The sequence below is a fragment of the Haliaeetus albicilla genome, chromosome 25 (assembly GCF_947461875.1).
Source record: "Haliaeetus albicilla chromosome 25, bHalAlb1.1, whole genome shotgun sequence".
NCBI lineage: Eukaryota > Metazoa > Chordata > Aves > Accipitriformes > Accipitridae > Haliaeetus > Haliaeetus albicilla.
The window spans coordinates 4,253,480-4,270,849 of NC_091507.1; the positions used below are offsets into that span (position 1 = coordinate 4,253,480).

At 39.9% G+C, this 17,370-nt stretch overlaps 1 protein-coding gene across 6 annotated transcripts in view; it reads right to left on the bottom strand.

Annotated features, from left to right (window-relative positions):
• SHROOM2 (shroom family member 2) overlaps window positions 1–17,370 on the bottom strand; it is a 132,370-nt gene that overhangs the window by 15,589 nt on the left and 99,411 nt on the right. For 4 of the 6 annotated variants that reach the window (XM_069770426.1, XM_069770424.1, XM_069770429.1 and 1 more), the window contains 2 exons: window positions 3,749–3,826; window positions 2,065–2,823 (listed from right to left, as the gene is read on the bottom strand). In XM_069770426.1, coding sequence (XP_069626527.1) covers window positions 2,065–2,823; window positions 3,749–3,826 — 837 coding nt within the window. The remainder of the gene's footprint in view (window positions 1–2,064; window positions 2,824–3,748; window positions 3,827–17,370) is intronic. The other 2 variants (XM_069770428.1, XM_069770425.1) reach the window with 1 other exon arrangement.

A 17,370-nucleotide genomic window follows, 5' to 3' on the forward strand; every position in this document is an offset into this window, starting at 1 on the left:
TAAGTGCGTGTGGGACAAATGGAAGAAGTGAGCTGACTGCAATTCTTTACCTAAAATGCCCAGCATCTCTTTTGAGACGCCGAGTACTTTCCTCTCAGCCTAGTAAAAGATTTTCCAGATACTTAAGGCATCATCAAGTCAACTGATTTCAGTCAGAGCAAAGACAGTTCAACACCAGGTGCTTCAGAAATTCTGTTTCTGCAATCACTATCCTCCTGATTTCTGAAGGTTTTCCATTTGTGGAACTGTGGCATGAAATTTTGTTTTGCAGCTACTCTGCTTGTGGCCATTATGAAGCTTTACTCCAACCATGAGCACAGTCACTCCTTGACTTGAGTGCATGTTTACTGGAAATCTACTGATGCACAGCTACTGATACAGTCTTTATATCTTTATTATTGCTAAACAGTCATCTTTGGAAACAGCTGGGTTCTGCACACCACCACCATTTCCCTACACTACATTATTCTACCTAAAACACTGCAGGAAACCCTGCACACTCACTCAGTTTATCCTGTTGATAAACAAGGCACCTTTCCTAAAGGAGAGTAAACAGCCACATGCTGACATCATCAAACATTTGCTGCCCACAGCATGCAAACTGGCATGTCCAAAAGCTTCTATGCAAGGAGCCAATAGAAGTAATAAGCCAAATCTAATTAATTGCATATTAAGATAAACCTACTTGATGTATATTACTCCTATGAAATAAATACCATATAGAAGGTTCAGAGGTATGGCCCACACGTCTTTACTCAATAAAACAGGTATGGCAAAAAAGGAATGTAATTATTAACTGAGGACAATACATTATGCACAAACAAGAGCTGTCTGGACTTAAGAATTTTAAATGTTAACAAAAGATTTGCAGGCTAAGTGTATTATCATTCAGATATAGGCATATAATTAGGTACACCTCAGTGCTCATTTCAACATTAAAGCTTAGTAAAAAGGAAGGACAAATACAATTAGCTTTCTAGGCATCCTGAGTATCTATTAATAAAGCAATACATTAAGGAAGTTGTTACTGTCATCTACCTTTACACATAGATGCCAGGGTTCACATGACAATGTTGCACTTGTCATAGTAAATGGTATTATTACTTTATGTTAAAAACACTGCAGGATGAAATCTCATTTTTTTCCTCCAGTAGTTACAAGAGGAAAAACATCAAGGCATGTTTGGGGGAAAAAAGTGATTCACGTTTTCTATGTCATAAGGCACACTGGAAAACAGCATTGAGTCTGTTCAACTATTTACATTACAGTAGAGAAAAGCTATTCCAACTACTTTTGCTCAGAGAAGCAACCTCTGCATTCATTCAGCTTACAAGTTTTGTTTTCATTCTTTAACCATGAATTATAGTGCTGAAGAATTTATGAAAACTAAGATGCCTGAGCTTCCTGGAAGAGTTTGTTATCTTGTGGGAGAATAACCTTTTATGATGGTTAGCAGCATATGACAGATATAACAATCAATTAATTTCAGTCTGTTCGTCTAATTCTGAGTTAGTTAATTCTGTCAGTTCTGGGACTGACATTCTCCTGCTGAATCTTCAGCCCATCTCAACACAAACACTGCTGTAGACCCCTCCCGCAGACTACCTGGAGTGCCATGTTTCATCGTAAAAGCAACATGAAAACAGTCATGATTTGACAGTGTACCTTACTGTGCGTGCTTTCAAAACGGATGTTCTCACAAAGGATACAGCTTCCTTTCCCACATCTGCTTTGTCCCTATGCCAATTAATATTCATATATGACACCCAGGCTTACAGTGGAAAATCCATTTGATTCCATCCCTTTCATTTTCTACTAACTACCAGCTGTAACACCTGAGCAGCATCAGTCAACTAAAAGAAACCACAGACTAGCTGAAGGACTTTAATGGTACCAGGTGGAATCTCACACAAGTCTTAGGTCTCTTTAGGACATGCTGTAATGGTTCATGCCTAATGAACGCAAAGGATGTGCTTTTAGTAAAGAAAATGAACAGTCAACCATTAATAAAGTCTAACTAGGCAAAAAGTGTTAATAAAATAGTAAAGGAGTTACATCTAGTACCTGGCTGGGTTCTCATCCTGTACGGACACAGGAGGTTTATCAGTGAGCTTCTGTGGTGCAAACTGAGGAGAAGGGGACCTTGATGTCTCCATGCCAGGTTTTTGAAGATACCGATACTTGGAAGATAATACAGACTCAGACCTAAGGTGCGTTTTTTCTTCTAAGTGCTGACAAACATTCTCTGTGGATGATGCTTGCTGGAGCTGCTGTGGATTAGCACTCTTCAATTTTCCATTGAAAGCTGCAGGACTCTGACAAAGAGAGGAGTGACTGGCAAATACTTCGGCAGAGCTGGGGGACGAAGACGGAAAGGGCTGGTTGGGCGCTACCAGCAGAGATTCAGAAGAGGTGCCAAGCGATGGCACAGAATTGTCCGGTCGCCTGTATTTATCTCTTTTAGGCGGTGGTGGCCTCTGAGGAGCAGGTCCACGCTTCTTGTTCAGCAGCGCCGGCTCTACCCTATGGTTTTCTTCTCCTTTGCCCCGGGGCAGACAGGAGTGGTTCTCATTCAAGGTCTGTGGCTCAGAGCAGGGCAGATGAGGCAGGCTATGATCCTTGCTCTTCTCGTTCACGTTTTCCTGAGTGTATCGGTAATCACTAGGCAATGTCCCAGACCTCCCCCGCCTCTCGTGAGGCAGAACTGTAGGCTCTCGCGCGTGCAAAGGTCTGACAGATGCCTTCCACTTGTGGCCTAAATTCTGGTCCAGCTGATCCCTCTTCTCCTGTGGGTTTTCCTTCAGGGCCCCTGTGTCAGCTTGCCTAGAGAGAAGAACACATCGTTAGTGCACTGCTGATTTACTTCCTTTGGCACGAGGCCACCGCACCGATGCGGGAAGCTTGAACACTGAGATCACATCCAACATTTAACACCAACTCCTCCAATCTACGGTAACTGTACGTCACAAAAACATCCTCTGATGTATGGGCATACACAGTATACCTAATCTAATGTGATGAGTCAAAGCATAATGTCAGGCTAAATTAGGGCCAGGAGCACCGCAGGAAAAGACACAGCCTTCGGGTAACCCAAGGCACTGCAGTGTGCACGGCATAATTAAATGCACAGCACACCTCAAGTGCTGATGTATGTGGCACAGCCAAACGTGCGAATGTTGGTAGAAAATAAAACTGTCTCAAGAAGAGGAATCCTAATACTAAAATTTATTTCTCTTCTTGCTTCAGAGTCAGTAAAGAAGTGTGGAAAACAAGTTTCTTCTCTATGTGCAAAATTTAAACTTCAGTGTCATTTTAAATGTGAATTGAATACCATGAACTTTAATTATGAATCTGGAGGTTGAATTTTTGCATAACTGGTGAAAAATGAAATGAGTGCAAACAAAATGTTTGCTGAAACTAAAAAACTGGGAAAGGGAAAATGAGTATCTCCTGAAAAAAAGACAGAAAAGGAAATTTAGAAAGGATAATATTTTCCAGTCAAGCTTATTTTAAACTTGAACTTCTTTTGCCGTGTCAGCACAAATGACAAACAATGGCCAAAAAGGCCTTATCTAAGACAGAAATATTTTTGGGTTTATTCCAATTTTACACTCTCTATTTCTCTAGCCAGCAAACAGGCTTTTGCAGCTCCAGGCTTTTGCTTTGCCACAAGACATGTAGCTCATTTGTGCTCACCAGATAAAGACAAATTGGGAAAGAAACAGAAGGCAGAAAAAAAGAAAAGTACCTCTGAAGCCCCAAGAGGAGACAGGTTTGCTCTCTGCTTAAAGGAGGCTGAAGAGACACTGTGAGCTTAGAAAAGAAGCTGCAACAGAGAAGTAAAAGGCTTCAGAGAGCTGCTAATATCATTTCTGCTGCCAACAGTGCTGGTCTCTGTATTTTGAAGTAGTAACCCTGTAGACATGCACTGCCCAAGCTTCCTTTCGAGGGGACTGAAAGAGGCATCTTTCCCAGCCTATTTGTATAGTAAGGTTAACTTGAGTTTTCAGTGTAAACAGGTTATTAACATTACTGTACCAGTTTTGAGAGTAAGTCTATAGGCGGTTAACATCACTATGAAAATGCAATTTGAGATAAAATCACATAAAATACATAATAGGTTAAAGGCCATTATTAATTCAAGAAGAAAAAATTTGGAGCAATTACTCACTGCATTACTATTTTAATTAAAACAAATTTTAAAAATTAAGTATTGTGGGAAGACAACTGATTAGATGTGGGTTCTACTTTCACACCTGTACAATCAAATTACATTCAAAATTATTTTTTAGTCCTTGGATGTTTTAGCACTTATGGAAAAAAGTTCTAAAATAAATCTGGACATTGTCATTAAACTGCCTGGTGCATGGGATTTTAAATAATTGTCCTTCACACCGATTTTTACATGTCAGTAATAAAATAGCAGTGTACTTCCAAGAGAGATGGCTTTTTCACAATTTAATTCCTTAACAGTCACATACGCAATCTCTCTCTCTCTCTCATGTGAAGTGTTAAATTTTAAAATTCAATTTTAACAGCTAAATTTTCAATTTAAGATGAATGAGGAGCTGAATATTGTTTAAACGCAGATCTTTTCATATTGTTTTTAACTAAAAGCAGTTGGTTCAGACATCTGACAAATTCAGAGTCAATTCTGTTTTACAAAGCAGCATTTATTGACTTCTGTTTTAACACTAGACGAAGGACAGTTTTGTTAAGTAAATTGATGGAAGGCCAGAAAGACCAACACTATTCAGATTTGGTTACATAGCATCTCTAGAGTCAGCTGGTTTTCCCTAGTGAATTCAATGTAAGCACCAGGCCTGTAAATAGTTCCACTAATTTTAATGGAAATATTTACTGAATGAAGATTGCAGGCCTTAAGTATGAAATAATGTGTTTAAATCAGTGTTTTTCATTGTCTAAATAACCCATGCAGAGCGTAATTTTCTCCTAGTTAACCCATGTCAAAAAATTCTTCAGGCCTCTCTATTCACCATCACATACATAAGCCATAACATAAGACAGTATACCAGCTGCACTTAGGTGCATGAAAGAATCAAGGGCATGGCACAAGAAGTCGCAAAGACATAAATTACATGCACTACCTCAGCCAGTTTGCAAAGTATACATTGAACTTCGTATGCACATCAGGAGTGGGTGTGCTGGTAGAAGCAAACAGGACAGAGTATACCACTTATCTGACAAGTTTACATATCCAAAGCATAAAACCAAATTTGTTTAATATTACCCTGGCTCAGAAGCAATAAATGCTTTAGTAGTCCTGCCACCTTCCAAAATAGGGTAAAAGGAAATAAAGAATCACAGCACAGAGAAATTTAGAGATGCTACATTTGCAAACGTGGAGATGAAATTCAGAGATTACATACGTGCCTTCATACAGCTTCCACAAAATTAATCAAACATTTTGCAGTGCCACAGAAAATGGGTCTGAGGAAAGGGGGCTACATTCGACACTGAGGCTAATTTGCATTCAGTGTGAGCGGGTCCTCATGCAAAACATGCTTATCACATTATTTTGGAGAGATTTGAGCTTACTGTTCAGAAAGGAGGAAAGAGAGAAAGCTTCAAGCCCCAGGAGAGCACAGTGACAAGAACCTGCAAAGGTGTTACATTATTATTGATACCAAGAAGTCCACTAAGCTACTTTAAATCTGTCGGTGCTAATGATATGCGCAGGATACAGCTGTTTCAGAAATGAGCCCATAGGATTATACAAGGATAGCGTACCACTGAAAGGAACTCATAATTTATAACCAAACATCACAAAGTGAGAGAGATAGAACAGTCATCTGAAAACATGACAATTGACTTAATTACCACTTTCATTCTAGATAACAAACCAGTTGCCATCAAAAACATTAAACTCTAAGTTATCTTCAAACCCAAAGCTCCCTCATCCCCATCCCCATGATACAATGCCACAACTATCCAAATGCAAGAGCCTTCCTCATGCAACCAAACCGGGCAGCTCACATCACGTTCCCCATCCCTGGCATGTGATGACATTACAGCTTTGACTGTCAGACATCTTACACCGCTCACTTAACCTGAACTGCAAAGGAAGTGTAATCAACAGACTTAGGCTGTTGATACAAAGTGCCATTCAGTAAGGGTGAGTCTAGTACAGGAGGTGAATGTTAGCCTTTTCTACTGCACCTGCTTTTGGTGTTTAGGTATAGGAGCCTTCATACCTAAATGGTGGGGGGCAGAAACCCCAAATATGCTTCTAACTCAAAAAGAAGGAATTGCTTCATTACAAAACCCAGTCCTCCACATTTTCGAGAAGCTCTCATTTAGAAGTGGGCTCAGCTCTCCCAGAGGAGGACTGTGCGGAGACACAAGAGGCTGTGCACTCATCAGCCAGGGGAGCTCGGCGGGAGCTCTGCTCTGTGGCTTGCACATTCCACGTAATGGCCACAGCCAGCAAACACACCACCACCACTTACCACCATGGGGGTGGAAATGTGTATCTCCATAATGGCACTACGTATTTTCTACCCAGATGGGCAGGTACATCCCTCAGTGTCCTTCTGGCTCCATTAGCTCGGGGCGTACATGCTCAGGACCGAAATGTAAAGGCTAAGTAAACACTAAGCCAGGTAAATCAACTAAGTCTCCTCCCCAGTCTGGACACCCCCAGGGCCCCCAGCAATAACACAACAGGCTATTCTAACAAACCAGAAACAGGTAACAGTCATGTAAGCTATTACATGCAAGTTAAACCATGGAGAGCTATATATACATACACACACGTTAATAGGAGCCTGCCAGTGGAGTCAATGAGGAATTACCAAAATGAATCATTACGTATAGATGCCTATCAGAAGGAGAACATTTTTGGTTGCCATAAAAAACAACCCCAAACCACTTCCTTCATTTGCCCCATACTCAGGATTTCACTAAACCTGGACAGAGAGGTAGAATGATCTGATTCAATGTCATATCTCAATAAATGGAAGTCACTTCGATCGGCTCAATGTGTCTGATTTTTATCTGTATGATTTACAGTTTCTTGAGAATGCTTCAGGCCAAGCCAAACAGTGCCACAAGACACTCCAAGTTTAAAATCCCAGACTAGATAAGCTTTGCAAAAATGCATGAGCCAACATTTGAAAAATGCAACATTTGTTAAAGACCTGACCTCTGTGCAAGTTTCACCATAAAACATAAGCATAGTTATGTAAGCAACAACATATCCTGCACTAACTTACTGGCAAAAGAAAGCAAATGGAGTGACTGCGGCTGATTTAGCTTAAATTCCTTCTCAAACACTACAAGCTACATTGGAAAACGGGTCTTCACACCTGAGTAAGACTCCTCCATAGAAGTCCTCACCCTACAGTAACAAGCACCCCCTCATAATCAAGGCCACGGTTTTGCAGTCCCTTTAAACTGATCTAAATGCAGGTATTTGCCAGAAGAGGTAATCTCCTTCTTAGTCCTCTCTGATTTTGTCTTCTTGGCCTCTCCATTGTATTAGCAGTAGGAATTGTACAGCCCCACACAAAACTGGATCAAGGAGCTGACCTGGCTCAAAACAGATATGTGGCTTAAAGCAATTGTGAAACACTGTCTTTGCTTATGCCAAAACCCTGTTTATAGGCAGAGCCCTTGCTGATACACTACTTTTTCAGCTGTGAACTTTACGTGCTGAAACTATGTTTTCATTGTGTATTTGCCTGGCACTCGGCACAGTGGGATCCAAAAGCACTTCTGCAACAGTCTGCAAATAAAGAGTAGTTTCTTCTACCCAGTATAAGTCTGCTTGAGACCACAACAGGATGCTACAAAGTTGCAACAGGATGCATGAGCTAAGATTGTTCGTAATTTAGGAAGAAGTCTGAGGTCTAATCCATATTGATATGGTCAAAGCAATCCAATAGATTCAGGTCACCCTAAAGTAGTCTCTACAAGCAAATCACACATTGGTTTCACTGTCTGGGGGATCAATTTAGTTATCCAAAACACAGGTGCCTTCAACCATTTCAGAAACTTTAAAGATTCAAAGGCATCAGTTCCCCCAAGAGGTGGCAGCTGGAAGCCAAGTGGGATATGCTGGGCTATCTCAGGTCTCACTAGACACCTGTGTTTAGCCAACTGAATCAAACTAAAGATTTCTATGGATTATAATTTGAGTCAGCACTTCACTCGCATGCAGACATCTTACTTCTAAGGTATCTGAATCCCCATCTGAGTCCCACGTGCTTTTTCTTTCTGAGGCTCCAGGACTCCAAAGATTTTGAAAACCTCAAATTTGCTTTACTACTGCAATGCCAAAGAGACATTGAACCAGAACACCACAATTTGGACATCCAATACAAGGGCAAATGTATTACCAGTGGTCCATTTTTCTGATGAGCACTATATCTGCTATCACTACTGAGTCAGTACAGCATGCACTATCCACCATATTCCAAAGATGTCAAATGAGAACTTGGACTACAAAACTCCTTAGAAATCTTTAAAGACAAATGTGTAGAATAAAAGACCCTCCAGAAAACAGACCATTTAACCACCGCAATGACTGTACCATAACAATCACTGCAGGAAGAGGCACAGCACATAAGTCACTAGTAGAAGTAGAGCTGTTCACTGCCTTGGTCTGAAGAGGCAGATAATGGCAACTAGCATCCCAGAAGCACTACTGAAGCAGAGTCTTAAAATCAAAGCATAAGCACTACTGAAGCAGAGTCTTAAAATCAAAGCATGTGTTAAGATGAAAAGAATAATGAATGCTGAATTATGAGAGAATGCTCTTGAAAAAGGGAAGGAAAAGAAAGAGAAAGGGAAGGAAAAGAAAGAGAAAGGGAAGGAAAAGAAAGAGAAAGGGAAGGAAAAGAAAGAGAAAGGGAAGGAAAAGAAAGAGAAAGGGAAGGAAAAGAAAGAGAAAGGGAAGGAAAAGAAAGAGAAAGGGAAGGAAAAGAAAGAGAAAGGGAAGGAAAAGAAAGAGAAAGGGAAGGAAAAGAAAGAGAAAGGGAAGGAAAAGAAAGAGAAAGGGAAGGAAAAGAAAGAGCGAGGAAAAGAAGATGCCCTGATATACTTCAGAGACAACTGAAGGTACAAAACCAGCAAGATAGTTCCCAAAGTATACCTCCTGGCACACCACTGTTACACTACAACCCATTTATCATGATGCGAGTCTTGGTTTTCCAGTACTGTCTCTGAATGCCTGTTAACATTATCTGTGCCCGGATGCCAGCTATCTGTTTAGTCAGTCACACTAAATACAGCTTAGTTGTTGCACCCGATGTGATAAAGCAAAATGTCACTCTAGCTTAACAACCCTTGCATTATCACCTGGCTTTATCACCAAATAAAATATGATAACGGATGCTGCTCACCAGCCCGTTGATCCCATCAGAATTTCTCTCCTGTCCTACCTGCATGGGTTTTCACCTCACATTCATTCTTTTTCTAAAAATGTTACCTCTCTCCCCATGAAAATCAGCAATAAATTCAACAGACCCACTCTAATTCTGCAGCAGATAAGCAAAGATATGTTGATGGATGAAATGTAGGCCAGTCAATCATGGGTAGCAGCACAACGCATAGGCCTACAGTAAAAATCAAATCCGATTAAAATTAAATTTCTTATAACAGCATAGGAGCCTTTATGCAGAAGGGAAGAAGCCTGTGGGAAAGGGCAGAGGGAGGGATGTTTTTCTTTCCTTACTTCAGAAAATAAAAGCCCCTCCTCCATTCTGCTGCACATCAAAAATCAATGATAAAAGATAATTTTTATGGCTGTATTCTTACTTGCTTTATCTATTGCATGCCTGTCCCAGCACACAGGGGATTGCCTGCATGGAATTAAAATGACTTCTGCTCACTTAAGTCAAGCAGTTAATGCATTCTGTACTTACACACTAAATTCAATCATCAGAATATCCCAACAGTATAACAAGAGCCATCATATTACACAAATGGCAACCATTGCAGAGACAAAAGACAATACTTTCCAACACTGCTAACAAGGAAATCAGAGTCACATTAAAAACTCAAACAAAACTGATCATTTTGTCAATTTACTAAAAAAAGCACTCCCTACGTTCCAGTTGCCACTCCTTTGATTTTTTTTTTCATCTAGACTTCTTTTTCTGATATGCTGTTGCTATTTTCTTGTTGCTATTACTACCGAAAACAGCTGCTTGCAGCTGAACAAAAATTCAGTAATAGAACAGAAGCTATAAAATTAAACACTTTGTGAATAATAGCTAGGTCACCTGGGTTTCTCAGGCAGGCACCAAAATGAACACGTAGCTCATCTCTAAAGGAAAAGAAAAATCCTAAACCAGTTATTTAAATTAATTAGCATGCATATGCACACATTTCAATAGCCATCTTTTCACTCGGAGCCGCACTCACCGCTTGCTTCCAATAGTCACATCCAATTCTCTTACACTCCCAGCTAATATCTCTTGCTGCTGTGGAAAAGGTCTTCATGCGAGCCTGCACTCACAGTAACAGGCTTGCCAGGAAAACGACAAGATGAAAAGCTCTCGCGCCACCCCTAGCCGAGAGGAACCCCGAGCCTGGCACCCTGAGCCACAACAGCAGCACTGCAGCCCTCAGTCCAGAAAACAAGTATTTTCGAAAGGCACTGCCTTCTAATTCCAGTGTACATGATGCCAACTGTGAAAACAAAAGCTGCTAAAAACAGCGCGTGTGTGCGAGCACATGCACACAAAGCATCTTAGCTGGAATTAACTCACGTTTTCCCTCTATTCTCCCAACCCATCAGTGAACAGAGCAGTCGAATACGCTAAGCAAAATAAAATTCTGTACCAAGCATTGCATCGTTCCTAATTTTCTACTGTAGCTTCTGCTGATAGGGACAGAAGACACAGCCTGTACTCAAAGACCTGGAGAACAAAAGAAATACTGTATGAATTAATACTGCAAATTTCTGTTCAGAACTGACAGAAAAAGGAAATTAAGGCGTGCACCTCTAGCTGTTTCTCTCACACTTTAACACTAAAGACAAGACAATCTTACCGGGATTTACAGCTGTTTACCCATATTCATTGGATATGTGAGCTTTGCATCCTTACAAACGTGCCAGCCAGTTTGAAAGCCTTGCAGAACTGAATCTGTCTCAACCTCTGCGTCTCATTTACTGTAACACAGAGGATTTTCAAAGCCATGCCTCACAACAGCTGGCTTGTTTTTGCCTGCTTCCTATGATTGACAAGTTCATACAAGCTCCGTCAACTTTAACCTTGATAAGTGAAGGCTTGGTCTGTATTGTATGTTACATCATCAGAAACTTCTGACCTCAGGGAAAAGATCTCAGAGACTTCAAAGCTTTTTCCTTCCCCCACCCCCACCCCCTGGATTTGGTTATTAAAAAAAAAAAAAAAAAAAAGAGATTTTAAAAGTCCTTTAATTTTTTCAAGGGTTTTTCCTTTCATTTGTGAAAATCATGATCTGCATTTCAGCAACAACAGTTCCACAAGTTTTAAATATTTAAAATTATTTTAAAAGATCAGTGTGTTACTAGACTCCTTTCTGAACAACGTTCAAATAACCAAGTTTTTAATTTTAGAGGACCGTCTTCATCAACAGCCCTCCAGCTTGAATTTTTTTGCATGCGTTGTGTGTGCAGGCACTCTCTCTTGCAGGAGATTCTGCAGGGAAAAGAACTAAATGCTTTCATGCTGCACGAGCAAATTACCACCCCCACGCTCCATCTTTAGAAACCAAAGGCATTGTGGCCTTCATCAGAGCAAAGCTCAAGCTCCTTTCAATTTTTCTACAAGAACGCATTAAAGACTTAATAGAGAAACTGTGGATAAGGGTTTAATATGTATTAAAAGATCATTTTAAAGGTGACCACTTTAAGAGGAAAATGTTACTTTAACTGCACGCAAAATCACATACAGCGGTTAGATATTATGATACAGCACTGATATCCAGTTAATATCCTCCCCTAAAATTTTCCTATCTCCCCTAAAATTTTTATGTCTCCCACAGCTGTCTATTTGATTTCAAGATAGAGAATGACTTCAAAAAAACTCACCCGTTTACATAATACAACACAACTGGTTAACAGACTGTGGTTAAGTCTGGTTGGCCCATGCCGAGAAATGGAAGTTTTAGCTGTCATATTACTTTTTAGCACAAAACCTTACTCAAATTTACTGGCATAAACAGTCTCCTGCGTGACAGCAAATCATAATCCATGTTGCCTAAGGGCTTATAGCAGAAGGTGAACATTTCACAGGCTAGCTTTTAGTACCAGAACACCATAAAGCCACTCCATATGTTAGAAATATATGAACTGCTGCACTGTGGAGACAAATCAGTCACCTATTTCCAAAGATGCTTTTCATCAAGTAACTTAGGGAAAAATAAAACCCACAATACATCAGTATATGATGCTTTTATGGGTATAACCGCTGGAGACTATATCTTAATATTATCTCTGATCTCCCTACTCAACTGTTATCATTAAAATAGCCACAAGAAGATAGCTGGATTTCAAGCAATGCAAGAAAAACTTAAGTCGTTAGACAGTTTTCATTCTAATCTTCTTTCCAGGGAAAGCAGTAAAACCAAACCAGAACACAAAAATGGACTAATGCTTACAAATTTATCTCTCTTTGTCTCTCCACAAACTTTTTTGCATGCCGTTCCTTTCTCCCACCCACAGTTTCAGTACCTTCAGAATCATGTCTAGGACCTCCCAGTTTCGCACACTAGGTAACACTTACCTTTTTGGGCAGCTGAGGAAACTTTCTGTAAGAAGAAACTACCCTCCTTTTATCAGACCATGGTGGCCTCGCATAGCCCTAGCTGTCACTGCATGCACAGTGGAGAACAGATGTGCCAGCAGCAATTAAGCGAAAGGAACTTCACCCAGTAATAAGAAGCTGGAAGAAGACAAAAGGGGGTACGTCAGGTGGGATAGCTACCCTCACATTTAGAAACAGGGATTCAAAATCCACCTAACAGAGGCAGAGGGAGAAGCCACACTTTCAAGGGTGCGGGGAACGACCAAATTGGATGGGGGAGAAACAGAGCGACGCTACTGTAGCGTACTGTAAACCAAGCGCAGGCTTTGGAGACGGTCCAGCACCCATTTAATGACATCCAGCAGCTGCTGCTGAGCCAGAGCGGGGTATCACATCGACCTGCAGGACGTGCACCTGACAGCTGCTGGGCTGAGCACCACTAGGAGAGTGCAGAATGGGAAGGCAATGGGAGGAACCTGCAAGGTTTAGCGCTCTCATTTAGCCACGACCAGTCCTAGATGGCAAAATAATGCATTTAGGATGCTCTTGAAGAACCACCCATCTCTCAGCTCAAGCAGCCTGAAAGTTTTAAAATGGACAACAGGAGGAAGAAAAAGGCTGCAAGTGGGACAATTTATCATGCAACTCCTGCCTCGATCCTGAGGTATGAGAAGAATCTGGTTCAAAACACTGCCACTTGAAGAGCTACCCTGTGCCAGTGGCCATATGTATTTAGATTAATCATTCTTGAAAGATCAAGAATCCACACTGTGGTATTTAATTTTGAAAAGGGCATTTACATACATGAGAGGAATATTTTTAAAAGGAAAAAGCCAGATGGTATAATGTTAAGAGATAAAATGCGACAGAAGATATTATATATGGAACTTGGAGAAAATGCGTAACACCTACCAAAACCCCCAGAAGACCACCCTTTTTCCTCCCCTCTCTCTGTCCCCTCTGAAGGCTGGATTAAACAGTAATTAAAAGGACATCCACCAGAGAAATAATGTCCTACCGAAATGAGGAAAATCCAAAACTATTCTAGCAAAAAAGATGTATAAACACAGTAAGGTAAAAAAAAGGGGGAGAAAAAGGGGGGAAAAAGTGGGAGGAAGGGGGGAAGAGGTAAGGAAGGGGGAGGAAGAAAAAGAGGAAAAAAGAAAAAGAGGAAAAAAGAAAAAGAGGAAAAAAGAAAAAGAGGAAAAAAGAAAAAGAGGAAAAAAGACTGAGGTACAAACTATTAAAGGTGTTAGGACAAAAAAAGAAAAAAAAAAGGCGCTTTTTTCAAAACGCAGGTATCTGAGACAGATTATAGGGCCAAATGTACAATAGTAAGAATAAGAGGAAAATAAAGCCACAGCAGAAAATTGACATGGACTCTCCTTCACATCTCTGTGAATAAAACAAGCCTATGTGGGAATTACTCTCAGATGCTGTCCACCATTAAGCGGGTAGTTGTGAGTTACCTGGACTATATGATAATCACCTGAAACTCCCACAGGAAATTGCTGAAATAGTAGCTGTGATGCACAACTACCCATTCTTCTCATACTTGGGCAACTGCTTGGGCAAAGTGACACATGCAAGTTTTGGGGAGGGAAGGTGGGAAGGTGTGAAGGTGTTGGAGAGAGAATGAGAGAAAGAGAGCAAGAATTAAAAAAATATTCATTATGAATCTGGAGAACTTCAGAACTATAAACTTAACATCTAAACTAAGCAAACAGGTAGAAGTTATATGAAAAGATTCAGCAGCTGCACTAACTAGCATGTTAAAATGACAACCATTTGGGCTTGCACAGAAAAGCTGTGTCTCGGATGCCTTACTGCTATTCTTAGTAAGAGTCACTACACATGTGGATAACAGTGATCTGGATGACAGAGACTATCTGGATTTTTAGAAGATTCTAAAAAAAAAAAAAAAAAAGAAATTATCCTCACCAGAGGCTGTTAAAAATTTGATTGCCACGGGACAAAGTCCTCACTTGCATCATCCCAGGATTCACAGGACTGGTTAGATCTAGATGGTTTACAAAAGGGGTGAAAAAGAAGGTGGCAACAGTTGCTGCTGTAAGGAAATTATTCTGAGTAATAAAGACACAAGGCAAAGATTTTCTACCATCGAGCAAATTGGCCATAAAACAACAGATGAAATTCAGATTTAATAAATGCAAAATAACCCACAGGATAGCTTTTCTTATACCTCAGCAACATATACAATGATGTATAACCGAAATTACTGTTATGCAGGAAGGAAAAGCTGGATTTCACAGACCGTTCTATGAACGTATCATCTGTACTCCACAGCAGTAAAAGAAAAAAAAAAAGTCAAGATAAAGGAAACATTATGTTACTTTATGAATTCATAGTGCACCCTAATGTTGTTGCAGTTCTCCCACTGCTCCAAAAGGAACATATGAGAACGCGGGAAGACACAGAAGAAGAAAATAAGGATGGGCAAAGCCATACAACAGCTTTCATAGAGCGGACACTCCACCCACCCCCTGCAGAAAAGGTGATTTTCCTCACAACATATCAGCACAAAATGCTACGAATGTCAAAAGTCAATGTGGGTCCAAAACCAGTTAGACGCTTTTCTGAAAGAAAAATTTATCCAGGGCAGTTAACCACCAATACTTGGGATTGCACCTCTTAGCTGCAAATCAGCAGAGGCTGGGCAAGGATATCCAGCAGCATGGCTCCATGTTTGCCTTGTTTTTATTTTCTCTGAGCATCTGCTACTGTTCCATCAGCGAAAGGAAACCTGCTTAGGTAGACCTTTGGCCTGTGTTTTTAAGCATCAACTTCCATCAGCTTCCTTCATGTGTCAGTGATTCAAGGTCTGTCTCAGAGTGTGATATTTATTTAGCTGTTATTAGTCGGTTGCATACACTAGTACACTGGAAAGACATAGTGGTTCACGGCAATGAAACTTGTACTAATTACAAGTATTTACAGAAATCTAAGGAAGGTGAAAGTTGGCAGAAGACTCCTAATACATGAATAGATGCTGCCAGACTCTCCCTCCTTTGTTGCCTCTATATGCATGGGAAGAGCCACAGAAGTGTTTTCCCAGTTTCAGACAAAATACAAACTTTGAAACAGCCCAAGACTGTACTGCATCACCCACTAGTCCATATGATACATACAATGACATCACTGGCAAAAAAAGTGGTCTGACAGATGCATTAATAATCCATATCTCATGATAAAGAAACGCTAATGTAAATAGAAAGGGCTTCAGCAGCTTATGTACGTAAGTCTTTGTTAACAGCTAAGACGCTGTGAGGATGCACATTGGCTCTTCTGCACTTTCTCCAGATGCCAAGTAGCTGCACACAACTTGCTGGAAAGGGAAAACTGCAATTTTTAGAATTTTTTTTATTTCTAACTTCTTGCATGAAGGCATTTTCACATGCAAATTCATTAGCGTTAGGAATTCAGATATCTGAAGCATTACTTCGAACAAACTGGTATGTTCTGACTACATGAAAAGCATGTTTTCTTCTCCCTTTAACCGAATAGTTAATCTCCCTTAAAAAAGAGCACTCAAACCTTTACAATAGTCCTTATTATACTTAAATTGATTTTAAAAAGAGAACACTTCACTTTATAAACTCTTGAAGAAAATGAATGCAGAAATTGTTAGCACACCGCACATTAGATAAAAAAGTAATCATGCATATTTAGTTCATTTTCTACAAAATACTACTTGTTAGGTCATTCTACACTTAGCACACTGATAGGAAGTATTTCTTTCCTTTAGAAGAATTTATGTGAAAAATTACAACAGTTGTAGGTGAAGTGTAAAACAGAGAACTTACACCTCTTCCACACCATAAAGCTTGTTAATACATGCATGAAATGTTTGCCAAAGTAATTTTTCACTGATTCGTAAGGAAGCAGTTGCACAAGATCATACTATTTCTTCCTCAAGAGGAAAAGGGAAGAGGGTGAAAATATTTTGCTTATATAGCTCTGGTGATATCTTGATAAGTCCTACAATGATTGAGACACGCTCATGCTGCAATATCCATTCAGGAAAAACTTCTTAATTTGACTCTTAACAATGTATATACCATAAATAAAGAATCTAATTTTAAAATCAGTATGTCATGCAATGCCTGCAAGCAGAGTTCTGCTTAAGTATTTGAGCAAACAGCCCTTTTGCTACATATAAAAAACCCAAACCCTTCCAGTCTTGCATTTCAATACCGAAGTTCCCTGTTAAGCAGATACTACCACTGTCTATTGCTACTATACTACTTTTTTTGACAGCCCAGTAAAAAAACCCAAATATAGAACTTAAAATTATTGGAGTTATAAAAAATGGGGTAGTTTCTATGAGTATTTCCAATGTCTAATTTATTTTGCAATGCCTAATTTACACCATTTATCATTGTAAACATGAGATTACATGAGAAACTAATTTGTCCAAATGTGTAATGTGGATTGGTTTTTCTTCTCCTCTGCTAGTTAGCCTTTATAGATATGTACCTCCAACCCCTATAATAAGCTGAGAACAAGCTCAGAGAAATAACTGTCAAAACACGCATGTATGTTTTACATGTGTGTATATACACACACACAAACATCCATATATGCTTGATAT